The sequence below is a fragment of the Drosophila navojoa genome, chromosome 5, assembly GCF_054131105.1.
Source record: "Drosophila navojoa isolate 15081-1374.11 chromosome 5, UAZ_NAV_1.0, whole genome shotgun sequence".
Lineage (NCBI taxonomy): Eukaryota > Metazoa > Arthropoda > Insecta > Diptera > Drosophilidae > Drosophila > Drosophila navojoa.
In genome coordinates, this window is record NC_142893.1 from 9,013,958 (window position 1) to 9,036,781 (window position 22,824).

Sequence of the window (22,824 nt, forward strand, 5' to 3'; positions counted from 1 at the left end):
CTTATTCTTCGTTTTGGTCTTGGTCTTGGTCTTGCCATGCCTTTGTCAGCATGTCGTATGTCGTACATGATGAGACAAAAAAGCAATAATCATCATATGTGCATGCGACTATAAAGCGAATCGAACACGTACGTAGCAGCAGCAGCAGCAGCAGCAGCAGCAGCAGCAGGTGCAAAAATGCTGAACATGAACTTCAAAGATGTTTGAGCCCAGACCCCCAACATGTAAATGCAAATGTTTATTCAATTAGACAAACAAGTCTAGTAGACAGAAGAAGAAGTAGGTTTGTCAACTAATTGAGCTATTGAGCATGGCCGGGCGACATGTTTCGATCAAATCAAGTGAACTGTGCCAAAGCCACGGCTGGCGGGGACAGCTCGTAGACAGGCAGCCAGACCGACATTAATCAAGTTCAGTCTCCAGGATTCTTTATCTCATATTTGGATTTGCAGCAATTTGTCAATGTGTCAGGCAAATCGCGCTGTAGGCGGGTTAATAAACCAGGCTCAGCAATAACAATAACAACCACAATAAAAACAACAGCATGCCATTGCTTAAACATCAATTTAATTAATTTATGTTGCCATTTCGCACGCCGCCTGGCAACAGCTGCTAGACGTATGTATGGCAACACTGGCAAAAATCACAATTGGCAGCAACAACAACAACAACAACGGTAGCAGAAAAGCAAGCAACAGGTTTTATATTATGCGCGCAAAGCTTTCGCACTAAAAGCTCTTGCTAAGCATGAATGAAAAGCACGCATACACACATACATACACACGCACTTAAGCTGCTCTCGCAGCGTCTGCTATCGGCTTGGCTCGGCTGCTGCTGCTGCTGCGAACGCTGCCGCTGCCACAGTAACTGCTGCTGCTGCTGCTGCTGCTGCTGCGTCTGCTGCTGCTATTGCCATTTGCATTCGCCTTTGGTTCTGTGTTCTCCCACAGGCGCTCATTGCGCCGTTAGCCAGGCATGCGAACGTACACGGCGCGCAACGTTTCTCTGCTGCTGCTTCTGCCGCTGCTGTTCCGTTATTCGTCCTTTTTGCGTTTGACAGTGTGTGTGTGTGCGTGTATCTGTTAGTTGGCGCGCGCGTTATTTTGATACACAGCATCAACATTTGAATTTTTATTCAATTAAAGTGCAAAAATCAACGCCATTTTCGCTGTTAATTCACAGCCCTCTGTCACTCGCTGAATGTGCGTGTGTATGCCGTCTCTCTGTGTGTGTGAGTGTTTGTAAAAATATGCGCGGCACAATAAGAAAAATACATATTCAAATTTCATTTGAAATTACTGCACGCATTTAAATAATTGTGTAAAAAAGTGAAAAAATTCAAATACTAAAGAAAGAAAAAAATCAAGAGTGAGAAAGAGCGAAAGATTCAGAGGGAGCGCGAGTGAGAGTGAGGTGGCATTGGTATAGCCTCCAGGAGACGGGAGATAGGAGCCAGCAGGCAGCAGCTAGCGTAGCCACATTTAATAGGATTACACGCTGCCTGACAGTTTTGCCGGATTAATACAACTCAACTCAAAGAGGAAGCACATAGCCTTAGGTAAGCCCCAGAACCACATTCACATTCTGGCTATCACCACCTGTCCGATGGCAGCGATCCTGTGCGCCGAGTGGCGTGTCCTTTTAGCAGCTGATTTGAATGCCAATCGCAATTGTTAACTATAAGCGAACATATTAATAAACTAAACCTGCCAAAAGGGGCGCCCACTCGGCAGTAAACTCCATAAATAACGTATTTTTATGAAACCCAAATCCATTTGCGTTATTGCGTCTACGTGCACGAATGCTAATTGAAGCCAGTCTCACCTTTCCGGTGTCAGCAGGAGTATGTATATCGACAGATAGATAGAGATAGATATTCACATTTATATTTATACATGTATACAAGCATGTGTATATGTATGTATATAATCTGTATGCACAGATTAGATAAGTTGTCGATTGCTGTTCGTGTCGCTTAGAGAGCTCATGAAATTATTAGCGCATTGTGCTAAGTGTTATGCGAGCAAAAAGAAAAATAATATTAATATTCATCATTATGGAGGGGCGTGTGGAGTGGAGGCGGGAGCAAATTTGATATGTGCTTGAAGCATGAAAGCAAATTACGCACAAAATAATTGACATTAGCATATTTTGTGCTCCTGACGCCTGTGCAGCGGCAGCACCTGCTGCCAGTCTGTCTGTCTGTCCGTCTGGCTGTCAGGCGAGCGTCTCAGGCCTTTTTTTATTCGAACGCCACACACATGGCGTATACGTGATATCGTGCTTAAGCGTCATGTTATAAAGCACTTAACTGCCCTTTTTCGGCCAGCCAGTTTCGCCAGCCATATTTGTCAGACATACTATATAGACTATATATGCTCGTTTAATTATTATTTGCTGTTCGGTTTATTTACTTTTCGTTGATTTCATGTATGCATCTCTCTCCCTCTCTATCTCTCTGTGTGTATGTTTTATTTAAGCAGCAATTGAATATAAATCAGCTGCTGCTGCTAATCTTTCACTTTCGTTGCTGCTGCTGCTGCTGCTGTTGCTACTTCTTCTTCTTCTTTCATAAGCTGCTGGCATGCGTGTAAACGATTCCATTGGGGCATAAACACCACAAGCTCGCTGTGCAACTTAATCATTACAAATGAGGCTCACACACACACTTAACACACACACACACACACACACACACATAGACACACGCAGAGAGAGGGAGAGACCACATCCCCCATTTATAGCTCGTTAGCAATTCCAAGTCGAGTCAAACGATTTGGCTAAAGCATCAACAACACAGCGGGCCACAGCAGAGACCAGCCAGATGATGTGTAATCTGATGCCATGTGAGTCCTTATTGCGTCCTGGCTGCTGCCCAAGCGTTAATTGCTACGTTTTGCGGCTGGGTTGATTGGGCGTGTTATGAGCCGTGCCTCGATGGGCCTCAACAATTTGTTTGTCTAAAGCTGCTCGACAAGTATTTAATGGCTCTAAGGCACTTGGCCTTAAAAACTTGGTCAAGTGCGTGCTGCTGCTGCTGCTGCTGCTGCTGTTGTTGTAGCCGTTGCTGCATTCTATCAAAGTCAAGTCTCTATCTCTCTCCCTCTCTCTCTCTCGCTCTCTCTGCTGTTATCTGCACGAAACTGTTTGCTGCTGAAGTTGATAAATGGATTTACTTTGATTTTATAGCTAAAAATCGATCTGCGCTGCTTTGTCTAACATCCTGCCCATCTCAAACCTAGCCAGCCCATTTTTGAATGTCAGAGTGCCTACACACACACACACACACACACACACGCATACGCACTCACACCCTACTTTACTTCTACTTTTTATACAAGTTTCTTCAGATTTTGATGCGGTCAAAGACTTTGCCACTGACTCATCAGAACTGCAGCCAGAGTCAAAAGGTTTCTCTGCTCACTGATTGGAATGGGACTGGAGTGTTCTTTGGCAAACCAAAAATTGCACTTAAAATTGAATGCTGCGAAAGAGCTGAAGCGTGCAGCTACACAGATAATCTATGACATAAAATCACGCGACAGTTAAATGCCAGACAAAGGCAAGAAAAAGAACACACACACACACGCACACACACAAAGAACGACTGGCTGCAGTGCTGCTACTGTTGATACTCCTGCTCCTTTAGCTACTCCTGCTCGCCCTCCATTCGCCGCCTGTTTAGTCTCCACGCGCTATTCAAGTGGAAATTATGTAAAGAAAATTTCGCATTTTGCTTAATTTTTGCGCACGTTTTTTTGATTATCTGCCAAAGCAGAAAGCGAGATGAGCAAAAATAGAAAAAAAAAACACATTTTATACAATTTGCATTTTAGCTCAATTTGTACAAAAAAATTTGGCTGTGACTCACATTTGCAGCTGGTCGAGTTTTCTTTTCTTTATTATTTTTTTTGCTTCAGCTTCTGCTTCTGCTTTTGCTTATGTTTGTCTGGAATGCGCTGTCAGCTTGTATTTATCATTTGCGCCTCATTAGTTTGTCGTCTATCCTGCTTGCGGCTAGATTAAAGCACATTATTTATATACACATTCGTGGACAACTGGATAAAGTCGCTCCAGCGGCGGTCATGAACTGTACTTCAATAATTTTGCTCCCTTTTATGCGTAGAGCTTAGCTAAGGTTTTATTCGGATGTGACATATGCTTAGCATGTGCAGTCAAGGCATAAATATTCATATGAAAATGCATAAATTTGACATAATAGAGAAGGTCGAGTAAATTGAGTTGAGTTCTAACTCCACTTAATGAGAAAACTTCCTTGGCTTCAGGCTTTAACACTATATTTGATGATATACATATATGATATATATACTTTTTGTTCTTGTATTCTACATAATTTATAATAATTTGAGTCTGTATTCATTCATAACAATGTTTAACTTGATTATATTTATATAGATTAGCTCACTCTCACTTTTCTTTCTTTCAAAATCATCTCGAAAAAAAAATAAACAATTTGCTAAACCATTAAAAAACCCATTTCTCTAAATACTTTAAATTTCAATTAAACGCTTTGAAAGCTTTTGTAAACTTTGCATACAATAAAACGTTATTAGCATTTGCTTGCTTTCCTGTTAACTTGAAATGCAATTATTCCTGCCCAGAAAAGTATGCTACGAAATTTTCTCAGAAATAGCCGCGCATATATTTTAATGCTCAGTGCCCAAAAAAAATGAGTAGGGTATTCCGTTTCTATGGTCACTGCGTGTAACAAACTGTTAGTGAAAAGTGTGTATAGTTTATATAGGGTATATATACGTATATATCTTGTTGACATCCATATCGAGTTCATTTAATCAAGCTACGTCTGTCTATGCCTCAACTTCAATGCGTTGATTGATAAAAGTTGATCTATTTATATATAAATTGCATATTATTTTATATATTGTATAGTACCCAATATATATGTGGATACAGTTTAAAAACTTGCAGCAATCCAAAAAGCTCAGCCTTATAATAAATGAAATGTTTTCATTCATAGACTACAAAGAAATTCAAGCATTCATTTGTACACACATATGTGTGTATATAAGTGTGTGTGTGTGAGCGTGTTTGTATTTATTGTTTGCATTATATTAATTTTGTAACATAAATACCCTCTGCTTAATTGGATTATACGCACGCCATAGCTGTGGACAGCCGCAAAGTTCTGTTGGATAAAATTTCAATTCATATTTCATTTTTTATGCATTCATTTTTCATTTATTTTTCGATGCCGACATAAAGTTTGCCTAGCTTCGGTTAGAGCTCGGCACTGCCTCCCATGCTGGAATTCTTCTATCCTCCGCCTTTCTCCCTTCACAGGACGACACGACTCAGCTCCGACCACATCTGCGGCCAGAGAGCTCTTGTGATGGATAAAAGAAGAAAATTAGCCTCATTTAACTTACGATTTAGCTCTGGTTTTTATGTCCGGGATAAGTGTTTGCGTTTAGCATCCTTTCGTCGAGTTCTTCCTGCGGCTCACTCAGCCTCTGCTCAGTGCTCCTCCTGGTACTGTTCCCCCTCTCACTATTCACTGAGAGCCCGCTGCACTCTGCATTTTGTTGTCGCCTCTGGTGTCTCGCCTTCTCGTGCTCGCTCTTCAGCCTCGAGCAGCCAGTCTTCATTGGCTATCATTTCGGTGATTACAAGTGTAGCTTCATCCGAGTCTAGCCGGAGCGTGCAACTCACTCGAGTAGCGCTAAGTCGATTAGTAGCCTCGTCTGCTCTGGAACAGTCTCGAGCTCATGACACTCATTGGCAGAAGGAGTCCCAGTGTGATACTCTTCACTGTGAGTGTGTATACACTCATACATACATACCTATATACACACACACATCTCTACAACTCTAGCAGCCTTCAACTACTTAAACAACAGCTCAGCATATCTCAAAGTCTTATACTCTCCACCTCAAGGCTCTTTTCCTCTTGTTTTGTAATTGAAACGCCTTAAATACTAAGTCCTTCAACTGCTTATAACTGTCTGATCATCTAATAAAAATATGCTTAAGCCTTTGGGTGGCGCAGCTGCACTTGAAATAAAACCAAAACCGAAATCAAAGTCGCAGTCGCCGTCGCCGTCGCCGTCGCCGCAGAGAACTATAAAGCGAGCAAAATAAAATGCTCACATAAAAGTAAGCTGAGTGGGTGTTCTATGCTGATTTTATGGCCACACGAAGTCATCAAAAAGGCGCCCGGGCGACTTGCCACCGGGAGCTCCTGATGCTGCTCCCAGGATCTGCAATTTTCGTGTTGCATACCTTGCGGCGCTGCGACTTAAGCTCCCGTTTAATTGCTTAATTACCACAAGCGCCCATGCCCACGCCCACGCCCCCTTCCCCGCCCATAGGCCACAAACGTAACTTTTATGAGCTGGCTAGTATATGATTGCCACACTTCAAACACAATTGCCCCGCCAAGTGCTTTAATGTGTTGCCCTTTGCCGTTGCAGCTCCGCTTTTGGCTGACGCTGCTTTTCTATTTCCCGGGACCGTGCATCATGTGCTTAGCGTAGCACTGCCGTGGATGAGCCGCAATGTGGACCTATATGATGGCAGCCGCCCGCGGAGATCGGGTCAACACAATGATGTCCAGCAGACGCCGCCCGGAGACCGAATCGCCCAAATACGGTTACAAGTGAGTGCGAATGGCAGCATCAAGTTTATTTGATTGTGGCACGCCCCCTGTTTTATTTGTATAATCTTTTGCGGTTACAGCCTCTCCCGTCCCATGTATCGCACGACACGCTTTGTCAGCCCCGTCGCCTCGGCGCCCGCCCAGCTCGGGCCCTCCAGCTGCAATCCGGCGCACGAGGAGCTGGAGGTAAGCGGCGGCCTCTACGCCCCATTTCAGCCGACGCTGGGGGCTGTGGGCGCGGAGGGCGGCGTGTGTCTGCCGCGCAAGCATTTGATTGCCAACCAAACGGCAATGCCGTTGCCCATGGGTCCAACCGACGGCGCTGAGCCGGATGAGCAGCAGCCGCACTATCCGCGCAGCAGCTGCAGCAACAACAGCAGCTGGCAGCGCAAAAACTATGATGATGATGATGACGATGACGACGACGACGACGAAGACGATGATGATGTTGATGAGGAGGAGGTGAAGATGAAGTACCGACACCAACACCAACACAAACACCAACACCATCAACACCAGCCTAAGGTGAGCAGGCAAAGGGAGCTGCCGTTCGATGAGGTCGGCTTTGCCAAGGATAACAGAGATGAGGCGATTGACCTGGCCGAGCAGAAGTCGACGCAGCCACGCGCCAGCGACGCCAACTATCTGGAGAATGGCAGGAAACTGATACAAGTGAGTACAAGTGCGGCTCGGCGTCGCGTCGATTCAATCGAAGCGAGTCTTAACATCACATAAATCACACATGGCGTATGCGTAATTTAATATGCCACAGATACAAGAGGCGCTGGTTAATGAAGTGCGAGATAAATAGCCAGAGATACGAGAGATACGCGCTGCGATGCTCTAGCACAGACACACACACACACACACGCATTTGTTGCATGAATTTCATTTTCATTTTCGTTTTCATTTTGGCCCGGTCATAACTCTGAGGACGCTCGGCCAATTCAATTATGTGGGCCGTAATTAAGTAATTGCGCTAATTGATTGACGCCATCGAGAGCGACAACCACAAAACAACAACAACAACAACAGCAACAAACAGGAACAGCAATATGAATAACAATAAAACAATGGCACTTGCCAAGCAGCGGGCAGCGCTGTAAGAGCGAGCGGGACAGAGAGAAAGATAGCTGTTTTAATGAAAGGAAGGGAGTGCGAGAGAGAGTGGGAGTGGGAGTGCAACTCTATGCTACATTTTATGACTGAGCAGAGAGAGAGGGAGACAGAGAGAGAGGAAGGGCCATAGGTAGAGGGACAGTGCGAATATCACTTGCTACACCCGCATAATTTAATTTGAGTGTGAGAGAAAGAGAGAGGAGGAGAGAGGGAGAGTCTGAGGGAGAGCGGGTCGAGTCCCGAGTTCTACTTTCTTTTTTTTTTTTACTTTTCGTGTGCGTCCGTAACCCATGTCTACCATGCAAATGAACTGCAGACCTTCATAAAGTTGACCTTGCCGTAAATCGCGTTTTAATTACTTCCTCCATTGTCACGTAGCCGACGCGTCGGCCGACCACGCTCCCAGCTCGAAGCTATCATGCTGCCCTACTCCATGCGGGGAGCTCGCTGGCCAGCTGACTGCCATTTATGTATGGCCACAGAAATTTTTATTAGCACGTGTCAAATTACATAAATAAAAATGATGAAACGCGCAGAGAGTGCGACACAAAGTCGACAATTTCATACGCTGGCAAAGAGGCCAAGATGGGTTAAATAATATGTAAAGGGAATACGATTTTTATGAGTGTATACAAATAGCAAAGGTTAGATAATAATATAGTATGCTTTTTATATAAATAATAGAATTATAAACTATCAATAAATTTCGTTCGACAACTTTTAGAATCTTGAAATATATTAAATACAATTTATAAAATTTTTATGTGAATTAAAATTTATATTTTTAATATAATTTTACATCTTAAATTGAGCTTCAAGCTTAAGCAAATTCCGTAAAAATATTATAGTTAAAATAGTAAAGCATTTTCCAACACTTTCTGCCATTCAAGGCTAACATTAGCCTCCACCAAGAACGCCTTAAATCTCATGTCCTATTCGAGGCAACTCCAACTTGAAAAAGCTTGGATAATTACATTATTTAGACCTTGTCCCAGTAAGAGAGATAAAAAAAAAATTAATGTACAGAAATAAAGGTCTGTTTAGAACTTAATTTGACCCTCAAGCTATAAATACTTAAGTGAGTAAAAGGCTCCGAGGCTCAGCGCCGACTGACCACAGCCATATCAGCTGTGGTCACGTCGAGCTGCGGGCAGGAGTCGGAATCTTGGCCGACGACCAATTTGATAGATAAGAGCATTGAGACACACACACACACACACACACACACACACACACACACACACACGTCGCTTAAAGTAAAAGGCAGTGAGACTGAAACTGAAATTGAAACAGCAAGAGAAACGGCAAAAGCAAAAAGAAACAACAAACTGTTTCAATGCCATTTCATAAATGACGGCAGAGGTAACGGAGCGGGACGCGAATCAACGAAAACGCAGTGAAATAAATACAAATGGTAGCAGAGCAACCCGAACCACAAACAAAACGCCAGTGGAGGCCAACCCAAGCCACCCCAATCGGCCGGGCAGCTGGGCGGGCATCAGGAACCGCACAATACAATCAAGCAAACCCGCCCGCATTCAAACATTGGCTTGGTTGTTGTAATGCTTTTGAGGTGTGTTGTCAATTTGGCCAACACAAAAACCGCAAAACGGAGGCCACATTACACGCACACACACTCACATAGCTATATATATGTATGCACATAGAGATATTTTCAGTCCGAGTGCTTTATACATAACTCAAAAGTTGGCAAGAGTTTGTTCTTTGTTTTTTAGCGTGCTGCTGAAGTTCGATGAACAGAGCACACCAAGTCCTGGGGCCATTAAACCGATTAATGAGCTCTATTTGCCTGCCATACCTTCCAATACTACTTTCAGCATTGCTCAACAACATTTCTTTCATTATTTTTTTTCTCTTTTTTTTTACTGCCTTCGATTGGTTGCCGTTTTGTGACTCTGTTTTGCTTATTGTTTTCTGTGCAATTTGAGCTGGCAGGACACTCGAGCAAACAAAACGCTGAATGTCCTGTCCGGTTCACCCTCACCCCGCGCCGCGCTGATAGCCAGCAGCAGCAGGACGCTTAGTCAATTTTTGTACAAATTTTCAGTTGCGCAAAAAACGCGTTCGCCAACGGCAGCAAAACAAAAATTTTCCAAATTGTTAAAGAATATATATGTATATGTATATATATGCATATAAATAAAAGGAGTTGCTGACTTTGAATACTGGCACTAAATCAAAAATTGACTAATTCGCTGTGTAAACAAATACCAACAAGACGCAAAAGATTAGTCAAGCGAGCAAAAAAAAAAAAAAAGGGACGCCGGGCAGCTGGATTTTGTGTTGATGAGGGTCCTTTTTGGACCAGCAGCAAAAACCTTGTTAGTCAACCTTTGTGTGTGTGTGTGTATTTGTCATTTCAGTTGCTGCTGTTGTTGTTGCTGTTGCTGTTGCTGCTGCTGCTGTCATCGATAAGCGCTGTTGTTTATGGCCATCGTCATCCAATTTGCGACACATTTGCATAATTTCCCACGTCGCTCGCTGATGCATTAAGCCCAAACACACGGAAAAAATCTCTTTTGGAAAAACAAATAATAGAATAGCACAAATATGGCAGATAACTATATCGCAATAACAAGTAAATAATCATTTCTGGCACATGTATCAAAGTTCAAGTACACACAGAAAAAAAAAAAGAAAAATAGAAATAGAAATAGAAGTATAAAGAGGTTATCAGCTTGACAATTGAATGTTGTTTATGATAGTGGCTCGTGTCCCCCGTTAATACACGGAGCCAGCATATGGATAAGGGAATAACGCATGTGCCAGGTCATAAATTCGCAATTTTGTAATGTATTTCGAATTATTCGCAGCTCGTCGAGCTGTAAATCATATTACGATTCAGCTCAGAAGCCAAAAAGTTAAAGAAGGTCCTTTTGATACGGCGAGACCTTATTAATGAGACCCTCCACTTAAATACAATTTGCGCTCTTAAATATTTAAGCATCAGTTGATTTTTAGTCTCTTAAAATGAATTTAAAACCTTAAAGCATTAATTTACAGTGCTGATAAATTCGCCAAAAATGACGCATTAAATTTTTAATACATTTCATAGACAAATTTCAAAATAAAACAAGGATATTCAACTACATTTCTCTATCTGTATGTTTCCTGTAGAATATACTCATATATTTATGATTAAACAAAAAATAGATATTAATTAAAATAAATGGATTTGCATAAATCCATACATTTAATTTGTATCAGTAAATCCAGTTCAGTTAGATTTGATTAGATTAACAGCTGCCAGAGCCAGAGCTTTGCAAATTATTTGACGGTATAATCTCTCAAAATCCCAAACAACTAACAATTCAAAGATATCCGATAGAAAGCTGGCCATATCTATTATATGCAAACGTTGCTCAACACTGTTTATAGAACTCAAGCAGGCATATTTCCTATTTTCACATCTGCAAACATAAATGAAATAGTAAATATTTTGTGTTTCGCACTTGACATTCAATCTTTTACTTTTCGGGGCTTGCCCATGTCAAAAACGGAAATAGGAGACTCACACAGACACGCACACACACACACACACACTTAGGCTTGTAAACACATTTGATTGAGAACAGTTTCAGTTACATGCCCAGCCGGTTAGCAGCAAGACAATTTCCATTGAGAGCTTTGGGTTTGCCTTCTTCAATTGGTGCCACGTGCCCAGACCTGACCTTCTCATATTCGGGGAGTGCACGGCTTGGCTGGCATTTCAATTTCGTGTCCACTGGTCATTTCCAAAGGTCTTGCAGTCAGTCTATGCTCTTTGTGGGGGATTTTAAAAGTCACTTAAAGCAATTTTATTTGGGCATAAAATTCACGCATGCAATAAACATCAACGGCGGCACCTGATTTGCTTAGCATAATACTGGTGCGTCTAACCACCTGGCAGGTATCGCCCACCTGCCCACCTGCCCACCGACCGCCCAACTCAGCTGTGTCAACACCTAACGGACGCCGGGCAATTATGGAAATTTATTGTGCAGCTCACGACGCAGCGCTGTGAATGCCAATCAGGCCAGAAGCCAGCCGTTGGGGTCTCGGCAGCACAGCTCATGGATGATTGCGACGCCGGCGGGGGGTAATTCAAATTATATTTCGATTCCGATCCCGATTGTAATTTCAAGCAGTTTTTGGCTGTAGCCTTGCAAATGAAACAAAATAAGCAGTATATAACAGTAACTGCATAAATAATTTGGCATGCAACTAGTGAGTGGATGAGCTCAACAGCATTTAATCAACATGTTTACAACATCAACAATTTACAACTGGTTCGCTGCTTCCTGTCAGCTTAATTTATGCACCAGTTTTCGTTGAAATGCATGTGTAAACACTGTGCGGCAAAACATATCGATTTAGCGATTAGCTATCGATATCTAGCTGCTCCGCACTCGCTTGATCGCCTTCGTTCAGTTTGCTTGTGCGCTTGCCAACGGCTTTCAGCTTAATTAAATGATGGCCAAACAATTAAAAAACGTTTACAAAAACGCGCGCAGTTCAGCTGAAAGTGTCATCAATCTTGTCGAATTGCCATCAATGGCTATAGTATCCACACCCCACACAAATAACACCAGCAACAACAACAATAACAACAATAACAAGTCTTTTGTCCTCTGGCTGCGGCTGCCGCTGCGGCTGCGGCTGCCAGGTGGCGCTGGCAATGAAGGACTCGAGTCACTTGAGACTTTTGCGGGTTAATTAATTAAACGCCGACGACATCGCCGACGTCGGCACATGCAAATTAAGAAAATTGCAAAATACAACACCAGCAGCAGCAGCAGCGAAAAAAAAAAAAAACGGCAATTCGAATTGACAACAGCAACAAAAGCAACAACAACAACAGCTACAACAAACCACATTTAGTTATTGTGTATGCCTGCCGTGGCCAGAGCAGCGCGTTCGTGACTTTGACGTCGACTGCGACGTCAGCGGCGCTGCTGACGTCGCGACGTTGCTAGTATTGCCTTCAATGGCAGATGCAAAGCGCGCAACGCATTTTTTTTTGCCAGTGCTAACGGGCCATTCGACGTCGACGCGCATGCGCAGCTGCGAAAGAGGCTAACGGTATTTAATTAAAACGCTATTCCTAACCGTTGTAGGTTAAAGTTAACGATTCAAATTGAAAGTGCCAAGTGAAAGAGGGAGTGAAAGAGAGAGAGAGAGAGAGAGAGAGAAAAGACGCGTGCGGCATTAACGTCGCGTTTGCATGCGACATTTCAAAGTCAAAGCCATGGTGCAATCTTTGGATATAGCAGCCATAGCCGGACAACAACAACAACAGCCACAACAGAACGATGCGGTAAATGTCAGCTTAAAGTAGTACATAAATAAATACCAAATGTATGCTTGTGTGTGTGTGTGTGTGTGTGTGTGTGCGACCTTCACTACAGCTGGGCGCAGCGGGAGGCGTGGCATTGCATTGTCATTAGCATTGCGCCCAAAGGGCTGCTATATAGATAGCGATATATGCGTCACATTGAATCCCAACTTTCATACCAACTGTCACACACACACACACACACACAGCAACGCATAGGGAGTCATGCGTTGCTATATAGCTTAATGGATTAACCGCTGGCAGCGACTGATACGCGTTTATTAGACTGTCAAGCACACGTCCCTAATCTCAGGATGTGCAGAGTGAACGCGAAACAAGCATCACGTGTGTGATGCTCCATGTGTGTGTGTGTGTGCGTGTGTGTGCGTGCTAGCCATAAAGTCTCCGCATACCAACATATGTATTCGTATGTGTACAATGTTTATACATACATATGTATGTAGTATAAACTTTAGATGCTATGAGAACCCCTAGCATAAGCACCAAGACTAACTTGTCTGTTAACTAAATGTGCTGTTACCCTCTTGACCTCAAAGTGTTCAGTGTCATTAGTATTAGATGATATGCGTGAGTGTGATTGATAAGGATATACCCTGTACCCAGTCATCTGATAGCAAAAGATAAACATATAATAGTGAGACTGTATTTGTATTAACACTTCTATGAAAGTTATGTAAAAAGCTTTATGAAATTTCGAGAATCGTCTAGAAGTTTGCTCTTGATTGATTAATGTGATTTTAATAATAATATATGTGAATGGCCGAGAAGAGCAAGGTTTGCTTGGTGTGAATCACCCTTTATTATTAGCCAAAACAAAAAACATACAACATACATATATATTGATTGCTTATTAAGCATTTCGTGACAAAAATCGTAAACAGTGCAACACTTGAAAGCTCAACTGGAATGCATGAGAATCGCAAAGAAGGGTCATGGGCATTTAGGCCAAGCATTGATTAAACACTTTAGATTAATATTAGTATGTATAAGCGTACTTTTTTTCTTAAAGTATATATAAATGTTGGATTCCTATGAAATTCGCATAGAAGGGCAATTTTAGTTTACTATTCATTCATTCCCAGAACATGTTGATTAGCAAGGCTTCTGCTGCTTGCCCAGTCGTAAGCAGCAGCTAAAGCTGTAATTGAATAATCCTCCATTTATGGCATCGTCTTCTTGTTATCCATCACTTAAAGCTTAAGTGAAACATAATGCACTCAATAGGAAAAGTTCAGCCCCAGCGCTGTACAGCTCAGCTGAATGTTTATATCTCTATACATAGTTTCCCTGGAGTCGCTTGTCCTGCTGCAGCTGTGCAGACATAACAAAATTTAAGCGTCAAACTTACAAGATGCTGACCAAGTTTTAATGTGGTTACCCCGACCGAGCGCACAAAGGCAATGGAGATGGTCATTAAAATGTTTCAATTAGCTAGCGCCAGTTGTGTGGCACATTTCACATGACAAACGGGGCAGGGCAGGGCAGGGGGAGGAGGGAGCAGGGTCGATAAACTTGCGTGAAGTAAACTTGATGCCATACTCTTGACATTTTGTATCTGCAGGAGCCGAGCAAAGGGAGCAAACCGTCAGCGTTGCGACGCACGCTGCAGGCGCTGCGGCAACGTCTGACAAAACGGAATCGCGCCAAGCCGCCCGACTGGTTCCTCGAGAAGTTCTCGAATGCCACCAACACGGACAAATTAGGCAAAACCGGAGCCATGGACGATGCGGCGCTATCGAGCGAAATTCGCGGCAGCAGCGCTCTATGCAATCGCCTCTCCGTGGATCCCACACTGCAGTCCCATTACAGGGTAAGTCATCAGGAACCATGCCAATCCATTAGCTAATATAATATATATGTATATGTGTGCATTATGACAGTGGCTCGCTGTGGTGTCGCTGGCGGTGCTCTATAATATCATCTTTGTGGTGGGCCGTTCCGTTTTCTGGGAGATCAACAAGAATGCGCCCGCCGTTTGGTACACGCTGGACTATCTGTGCGATTTCATTTACCTGCTGGATACACTGGTGCACATGCACGAAGGTAAGTTCCCCAACTCAGTTCGTCAGCAGACAGCAGGCGACAGTGGAGGCAGCGCCAGGAGCTGGGAAGTGATGCTGCGACTGCGACTGCGACTGCTTATGCAAATGAGACTTGGTGGCTTTTGGTCTGACTAAGCCGAGGCAGACAATGGTTGCCAGCAAAAACCATTTGTGCTGCCATATACAATGCATACATCAGCATATATATGTATGTGTGTGTGTGTGTGTGTGTGTGTGTGTGTGCTTGTCTGCGAGTTGCCAAATGCAGGAATAAGCCAGCCTTGACATTTCACACGGCAACAACAAAAGGAATTTCTGTGGAATACACTCGCCGTGAGCATTGTCACTTTGTGAGCCGAGTCGAGATAAAACTGAATAGCAAAACAAACACGAAATTTGATGGAAAAGAATGCGCTAACTGTAATAGTTCACAACTAGTTCAGTTCCAGCGCTTACACTACAAACTAATGAGAATAAGTTATCTAGAAAATAAGATGATGAACGCAAATGCAGCGTAAATGAAAACTCAGTTGCCTCGGCTACAAATCCCCTGCAACAGTTTGAGTGCGGCCTTAGCTGAGCTGTAGGTCTTAGCCGAGGTCTCAGCTGAGAGTAGCAGATAAGCCAGCTGGATTTGATCTAATAGCATATTATATTGGCTTACGGTTTAACATTTCGTATTTGGCAGTTAAAAACAAGAGTTTTGAGCAGTAGAGCTTATCTATACAGGGATTTTTAGCTGACTAAGACAGGGAGCACTGAACCTGGACTTGAAGGGATTTTTAGCTGACTAAGACAGGGAGCACTGAACCTGGACTTGAACCGGAACCTGGAGCTGGAGCTTGACTTGAGCTGAGCCTGGGCCTGGAAATCAGCTTGAGCCTGATCTGCTGTGACTTGAACCGAAACTTCTACTTGGATTTGGACTTAGACCTAGATCTACACCTGGACCTGGAGCTAGACCTGGACCTGAACCTGAACATGAACTTTTACTTGAACTTGGAATTCGACTTGGACTTGGGCTTCGACATAATATTAAACATAGACTTTGACTTTAACTTGGACACGAACTTGAGCTTAGACTTAGACTTCGACTTCGACTTGCTCTTTCGCTTGGACTTGGAATAGAACTTTGTATAGTCGAACTCTTCTCAGCTTAAACTACTTCTTGTTTGCTCTGTTCAGCTCTCAATAACACTTAAAACATATAACTAATCCTAACAATAATAACAAGTATATTCAAAACATTTCTAGAATTTGCAATTATTTAACTGTTTCTCAGCTCAAGCTCTTAAGTACTCTCTGCATTGAGAATTCCATTAGCTCGGCTCTAAATGTTGTTCAATATAACTCACGAAGCACTTCTCATTCAGATGCTCACATCCTGCAAAGGATTTGTGTAAATAAACCGAGCGGATTATCCAGTTGCTGTTGCAAGGGTATCAAAGTTTTAGCTCCAAGTTTTGCATTTCTGTTGCGCTGCCAACTGTGAAATGCCTCGCTGCATGTGGCATAGGGAAAAACAATAACCAAAAGGCATAACCACACGCCCACGCACACACACACACACGCACGCACACGGACACGCACAGGGCCAACCACACACACAGCATGTTGATCCCGGCCGTATTTAATACAACTTTCGTCCGCAGGCTTTCTGGACCAGGGTCTCCTAGTGCGCGATGCGTTCCGGCTGCGGCGTCATTATTTCCACACCAAGGGCTGGTACCTGGACGTGCTCTCCATGCTGCCCACCGACCTGGCCTACATCTGGTGGCCGCCGGAGACCTGCTCCAGCCTGTATCTGCCCTGTCCGGTGATTGTGCGTCTGAATCGCTTGCTCCGTCTGCCCCGCCTCTGGGAGTGGTTCGATCGCACCGAGACGGCAACGGGATACCCGAACGCCTTTCGCATCTGCAAGGTGGTGCTGGCCATTCTGGTGCTGATCCACTGGAATGCCTGCATGTACTTTGCCATCAGCTACGAGATTGGCTTCAGCTCCGACTCGTGGGTCTACAACCTGAATGGCACGCGCAACAATACGCTGCAGCGACAATATATCTATAGCTTCTATTGGTCAACGCTGACGCTGACGACGATTGGTGAGACGCCGACGCCCGAGAATGATGTTGAATATTTATTTGTGGTCGCCGACTTTCTCGCCGGCGTCCTCATCTTTGCCACCATTGTGGGTGAGTAGATACGCAAATGCAAATATACATATTTCTGGCTAAGGTCCTTTGTAGCGCCAGAGTCAGAGTCCGAGGGGGGGGGGGGGGGGGGGGGGGAGCTTGGTTCATTTTGGGCTCTCGCTTGTTTGTTTTGGCGCATTGTTTACGCAAATATTTCGTCTGATCGTTTAATTGGTTGCCGAGTGACATCTGTGACATCAATGGGTATTAATTTACAGCTCCCGCCACGTACGTCAGGGACAACGACCCACACGTCCGTGTCCCTTTTTGTAGACCGTACCCGGGCACCGTCTCCGACCCACATTATTCATTATTGCTGCCGCTCCTGCTGCTGCTGCTGCTGCTCTACTTTGTTTTGTTTTTCATTTTGGCATGTGCTGGGTTGATTTGTTGCTGTCAACGCCTTCACATTCGCCACGCTCGTCCTCTTGTTGTTTTTTTGGCAAACGTGCCTTTTTATCATTTTTGTCGTCCTGCTTATCGCCGCCATTACCGGGCAGCAGCCGCTGCTGCTGCTGTTGCTCTTGTCCTCGCCTGACATCTGGGCAAACAAATTTACTTACCCATGATGAATGCAGAGTTCGTCAAAGTGGCATATTTTACCATCATATGTACATATGGAGAAGATGCTAATGCTGTCTGTCTCCCTCTCTCTCTCTCTCTCTCTCTGTCTGCGCGGTCCTCTGTGCACCGGAAGTGCCGCCATTAGTCGCCTTTGTGCCACGCGTTCCGTTGCGCCACGCGTGGGCCTCTTGAAGAATTTACGACACACAAGTGGCGCTACGGAAATGGCTGTCGAAATTAAAACGAGTCTCTAACAAAACAGTCAATAAAAGTATGAATTGCATGCATGCTCGACTAGGCAGATACCCGTTCCATTATTTGAATATTTGATAATATTGATTGACTAGGTCTCACAATGCCGTAGATGTGTGTATGTAAATGAAAATGTGGTAGATAGACGTTAGCCAGGCAGGAATACGCTCGACTGGGAAATACCCTGTGGATGTGAAACATAAATAATGCCCATGTTTGTAGGAAAATCGTAGAGTTCATAGAGTTTCTATAGGATTGACTACTGTGTTAACTGTACTAGCTGATGGCTAGCTTGATGCCCTCGAGATACCCTGTAGATATCATATATAAACACTGTGTATACTCTGAAGATACTCTGTATACAGCCTTAGATACACTCCAAATTTCCTCTGCAGATACCCTGTAAATACCCTTACCATCCTCATCCCACACAGCTACACCCCTTACCCTTGTCATACCCCACTCGTGTAATTAACTACAGGGTAAACAAAGACAAAACATTTAATGAAAACCACATTGTTCCGCAGGTAACATCGGCTCGATGATATCCAACATGAATGTGGCGCGGGTGGAGTTCCAGAATCGCATGGATGGCGTCAAGCAGTACATGGCCTTCCGGCGTGTGGGCCATGAGCTGGAGGCGCGCGTGATACGCTGGTTCGCGTACACCTGGTCGCAGAGCGGCGCCCTGGACGAGGAGCGGGTGCTGGCCGCGCTGCCGGACAAGCTGAAAGCCGAGATAGCCATACAGGTGCACATGGATACGCTGAAACAGGTGCGCATCTTCCATGACACCGAGCCGGGCCTGCTGGAGGCGCTGGTGCTCAAACTGAAGCTGCAGGTCTTCAGTCCCGGCGACTACATCTGCCGCAAGGGCGACGTCGGCAAGGAGATGTACATTGTGAAGCGCGGCAAGCTGTCCGTCGTGGGCGACAATGGCGTCACCGTGCTGGCCACCTTGGGCGCTGGCTCGGTGTTCGGCGAGGTGTCCGTGCTGGAGATAGCGGGCAACCGGACGGGCAATCGGCGCACGGCGAACGTACGCTCGCTCGGCTACTCGGATCTCTTCTGTCTGGCCAAGCGGGATCTGTGGGAGACGCTAGCCGACTATCCCGAGGCGCGCTCCACGCTCACGCAGCGCGGCTGTCAGCTGCTGCGCAAGGACGGGCTGCTGGACGAGCAGATCTTTGCGGGTAATCACTGCTCATATATCTCCACTTCCGGCAGCTAGCTAACTTCCGTTATTCCGTTTCTTCCGTTTTCTGGCCCACACACAGATTCGCAGCGCGTGCACGACAGCATCGAGGGCGGCATCGAGAAGCTGGAGCTGTCCGTGGAGAACCTGAACATGCGACTGGCGCGCCTGCTGGCCGAGTACACGGCCAGCCAGGCCAAAATCAAGCAGCGTCTGGCCAAGCTGGAGCTCAAGTGAGTAGGCAGCCATTGCTCGCCTGTTTTTTTTTGCAATTCCGATTCAGTCTAAAACGTTTCATCATTCGCGACTTATCGCAGCAGCGGCGGTGGCGGATCTGGCGGTCGGGACGGTGCGGAGCCACAGATGCGAACACGCAGCGGTCGTCTCTATTCCCTGCAGACCAAGCGGCGCCCACGTGCCCGCCTTGAGGCAGCTGCCAAATGCGGCGATGTGGCCAAACAGAACACGCTCTAAGCCCGGGCAGAGGGCAGTAGGCGGAGGGCGGAGGGGGCGACCCAAACAGGGCCAGCCGCATGGCGACACTCCAGTGATAAATGCATGACGCTTCGCGCAGAAGGCCAAGGAGTTAGTACATATGGAACAATGGAGCATGGACATGCTGCAGATTACAAAGTTGCTATCCAGTTGGAGTTGGAGCCGAGTTGGCTGAGCGCCAGCTCCCGTGCTTTCAAATCAATTTTTAATTTTAACAATTAGTTTTACGGCAGCGCCAAGCAGGTGCCCAGCACAAAGAGAGAGAGAGAGAGCGAGAGAGGGAAGGGGGAAAGGTTTTGTTTTTATGTAGCGCAAATTTATAAATTTGTAAAATGATTCAAACTGAATGTGCCTCAAAGTGTGTAAAAGTAGATTAGTTAAGAGAGAGCCAGAGAACACAGAAACAGAAATCGGAGCGAGGGAGCAGATGGGGAAAAACAAGTTGAAATTACACGACTAACTAAAAGTAATTAATTTTTTGTAAAACACACACACAGAGAGAATGAGCGAGAGAGAGAGAGAGAGAGGGGGGAAGATCGTTGTACATATGCGAAAGCTGAAATGGCATTTTGAATGCCAACTCGGCAATAGTCCAATTTTACAAGCTAGATTTTATTTTTCTATGAAACGAGAGACGTTTCAAATACGCTTAGGTAAAACAAAGCATATATATATATATACATATATATTTAGAGATATATATAATTATATATGCAAAGAACTACAACAAACAACAACAAGAACAACAACCACCAAGAGACACCAATTTGCTGAAGCAGAAAGCTAGAAATTGAGAGACAACGGAAGTAAAGTAAACAAGAAACGCATTTCCTATTAGCCACGCCTGGTTGCACCTTGCAGCGAAACGGATGCTACCTATAGTTAACTGTACAAGTACTATATATATATACATATATATGTAACGGTATACAAATCGATGTATGTGTCTGTGTGTGCGTGTCTAGAGTTGAGCAAATAACGAGAAATCATGTTAACATTTTTGGATTCGGCGAATTGTAATTTGTAATTTAAGTAATTCAGTGTTAAGAGAGAAACAGCTTCCAAAGCCAAAAGTCAAACACAAAGAAACGCACAAACACACACACACACACACAGACAGACACACTCACACATGTGGAAAACTGTATTTTTATATAAGCCAGACAAAGACAGAGTAGCAGAGTAGGAGAGAGAGAGAGGGGGTAGAGAGAGTTATATATGTATATGTAAGCAGAAAACTATGAATAAAATGTAAAGAGAAAACTTTAAAGCATCCACTCAATAACAGATCTAAGCACTTGGCCAGCATTGTTGGCCAATAAGTGGGAAGAGCTGGCATGCCACGCCTTCTGCGACGCCAACAATAAGGGACGCAGGCAGACAAAGGAGGCAGCAATTACGTGAAGTACGCTGAGAAATGCAGACGTGTGCGTTTCACGCTGCGTATGAGTAACGCGCTCAAATAACAAGCAAGACGGACGGGTTTTGGGTACGGGGGGGCGTGGCAGGCAGTCAGTCAACAAATCGTGCGCAAGTCAAAGTGAAAGTGAAAGCCACGCACAGCCAAATGACAACCTCATTCTGCTCCTAAAAAAAGCAAAAGAAAATCAATTTTGATGAAATGCGCCAAAAAAAAAGAAGAACAAAAAATAAAAGCAGAAATAGACAAAAAATAAGAGTCGAATACAATAATAAAGGAAACCCTCTACCGAATTGCCAAGTGTCTCAGGCTGTGTCGCTTCCGCTACGACACCGCACCTGTGACAGCCCCCAGCCACGCCCCCTAGCCAGCATCTCGCCGGGATATTCATATGACTTTATTTTCCATGTTGCCATGACTAGAAATGAATGAATCTGCTCTGAGGCACATGACAGACAATAAAATTTCAACGCTTCAATGGAATTATGGATACCTAGATGAATGTGTGAGTGGCACGGAGGACGAGAGTGTGAGCGAGAGAGGAAGATTTACGTTCTTTATATACAAAGTCGACTGCTACAGGCTACGCCTAACATTGTTAATGGGTTGTCTCTACAAGAGATAAAGGACTTCCTTTTTCTTAAAGTTCCTTTTAAGGTTGACATATTGACAAGGCAAAATAAATATATAAAGGGCCTTTTAGAAATTATAGCATTTAAATAATTATAGATACATAGTATATGTATAATGATTTATTCATACAGCATGGAATGGAAGAGTATTAAGTAGAGATTCCATAATAATACACATTTTTTAAAGCGTCATGATTCCATAGTATTCTGTACGTTACGTTCTTGCGTTACGTAATTTGCGTTACGCCATTTGCGTTACGTAATACGTCTTACGTCTTACGTAATACGCTTTACGTAATACGTCTTACGTCATTTGCGTTACGTAATACGCTTTACGTAATACGCTTTACGTAATACGCCTTACGTAATACGCTTTACGTAATACGCCTTACGTAATACGCTTTACGTAATACGCCTTACGTAATACGCTTTACGTAATACGCTTTACGTAATACGCTTTACGTAATACGTCTTACGTAATACGCTTTACGTAATACGCTTTACGTAATGCGTTATACGTAATACGCTTTACGTAATACGCTTTACGTAATGCGTTATACGTAATACGCTTTACGTAATGCGTTATACGTAATACGCTTTACGTAATGCGTTATACGTAATACGCTTTACGTAATGCGTTATACGTAATACGCTTTACGTAATGCGTTATACGTAATACGCTTTACGTAATGCGTTATACGTAATACGCTTTACGTAATGCGTTATACGTAATACGCTTTACGTAATGCGTTATACGTAATACGCTTTGCGTAATGCGTTATACGTAATACGCTTTACGTAATGCGTTATACGTAATACGCTTTACGTAATGCGTTATACGTAATACGCTTTACGTAATGCGTTATACGTAATACGCTTTACGTAATGCGTTATACGTAATACGCTTTACGTAATGCGCT

General features: G+C 44.1%; 1 protein-coding gene across 3 annotated transcripts; it reads left to right on the forward strand.

Annotated features, from left to right (window-relative positions):
* The first annotated feature begins 908 nt into the window (after nt 1–908).
* CngA (Cyclic nucleotide-gated ion channel subunit A) lies at nt 909–21,122 on the forward strand. 3 transcript variants are annotated; one of them, XM_089262682.1, is made up of 9 exons: nt 909–1,558; nt 6,511–6,637; nt 6,718–7,309; nt 14,674–14,922; nt 14,993–15,155; nt 16,807–17,346; nt 18,690–19,355; nt 19,440–19,590; nt 19,675–21,122. In XM_089262682.1, exons 2-9 carry the CDS (start codon nt 6,537–6,539, stop codon nt 19,829–19,831), a joined length of 2,619 nt encoding a protein of 872 aa, XP_089118808.1. In that variant the 5' UTR covers nt 909–1,558; nt 6,511–6,536; the 3' UTR covers nt 19,832–21,122. The 3 variants fall into 3 exon arrangements, with proteins under 3 accessions (XP_089118808.1, XP_089118807.1, XP_089118809.1); XM_089262681.1 differs by lacking the exon at nt 909–1,558 and having other exon boundaries at nt 6,450–6,637; XM_089262683.1 differs by lacking the exons at nt 909–1,558; nt 6,511–6,637; nt 6,718–7,309 and adding an exon at nt 11,942–13,073.
* Nucleotides 21,123–22,824: the final 1,702 nt, after the last annotated feature.

What these genes read in the sequence shown, in the direction of transcription:
- CngA (XM_089262682.1), top strand. Translation starts at nt 6,537, where the DNA reads ATGTGGACCTATATGATGGCAGCCGCCCGCGGAGATCGGGTCAACACA. An exon ending in ATGGCAGGAAACTGATACAA is followed by an intron (nt 7,310 to 14,673) that starts GTGAGTACAAGT and finishes TTGTATCTGCAG; the next exon opens with GAGCCGAGCAAAGGGAGCAA. An exon ending in CATCTTTGCCACCATTGTGG is followed by an intron (nt 17,347 to 18,689) that starts GTGAGTAGATAC and finishes ATTGTTCCGCAG; the next exon opens with GTAACATCGGCTCGATGATA.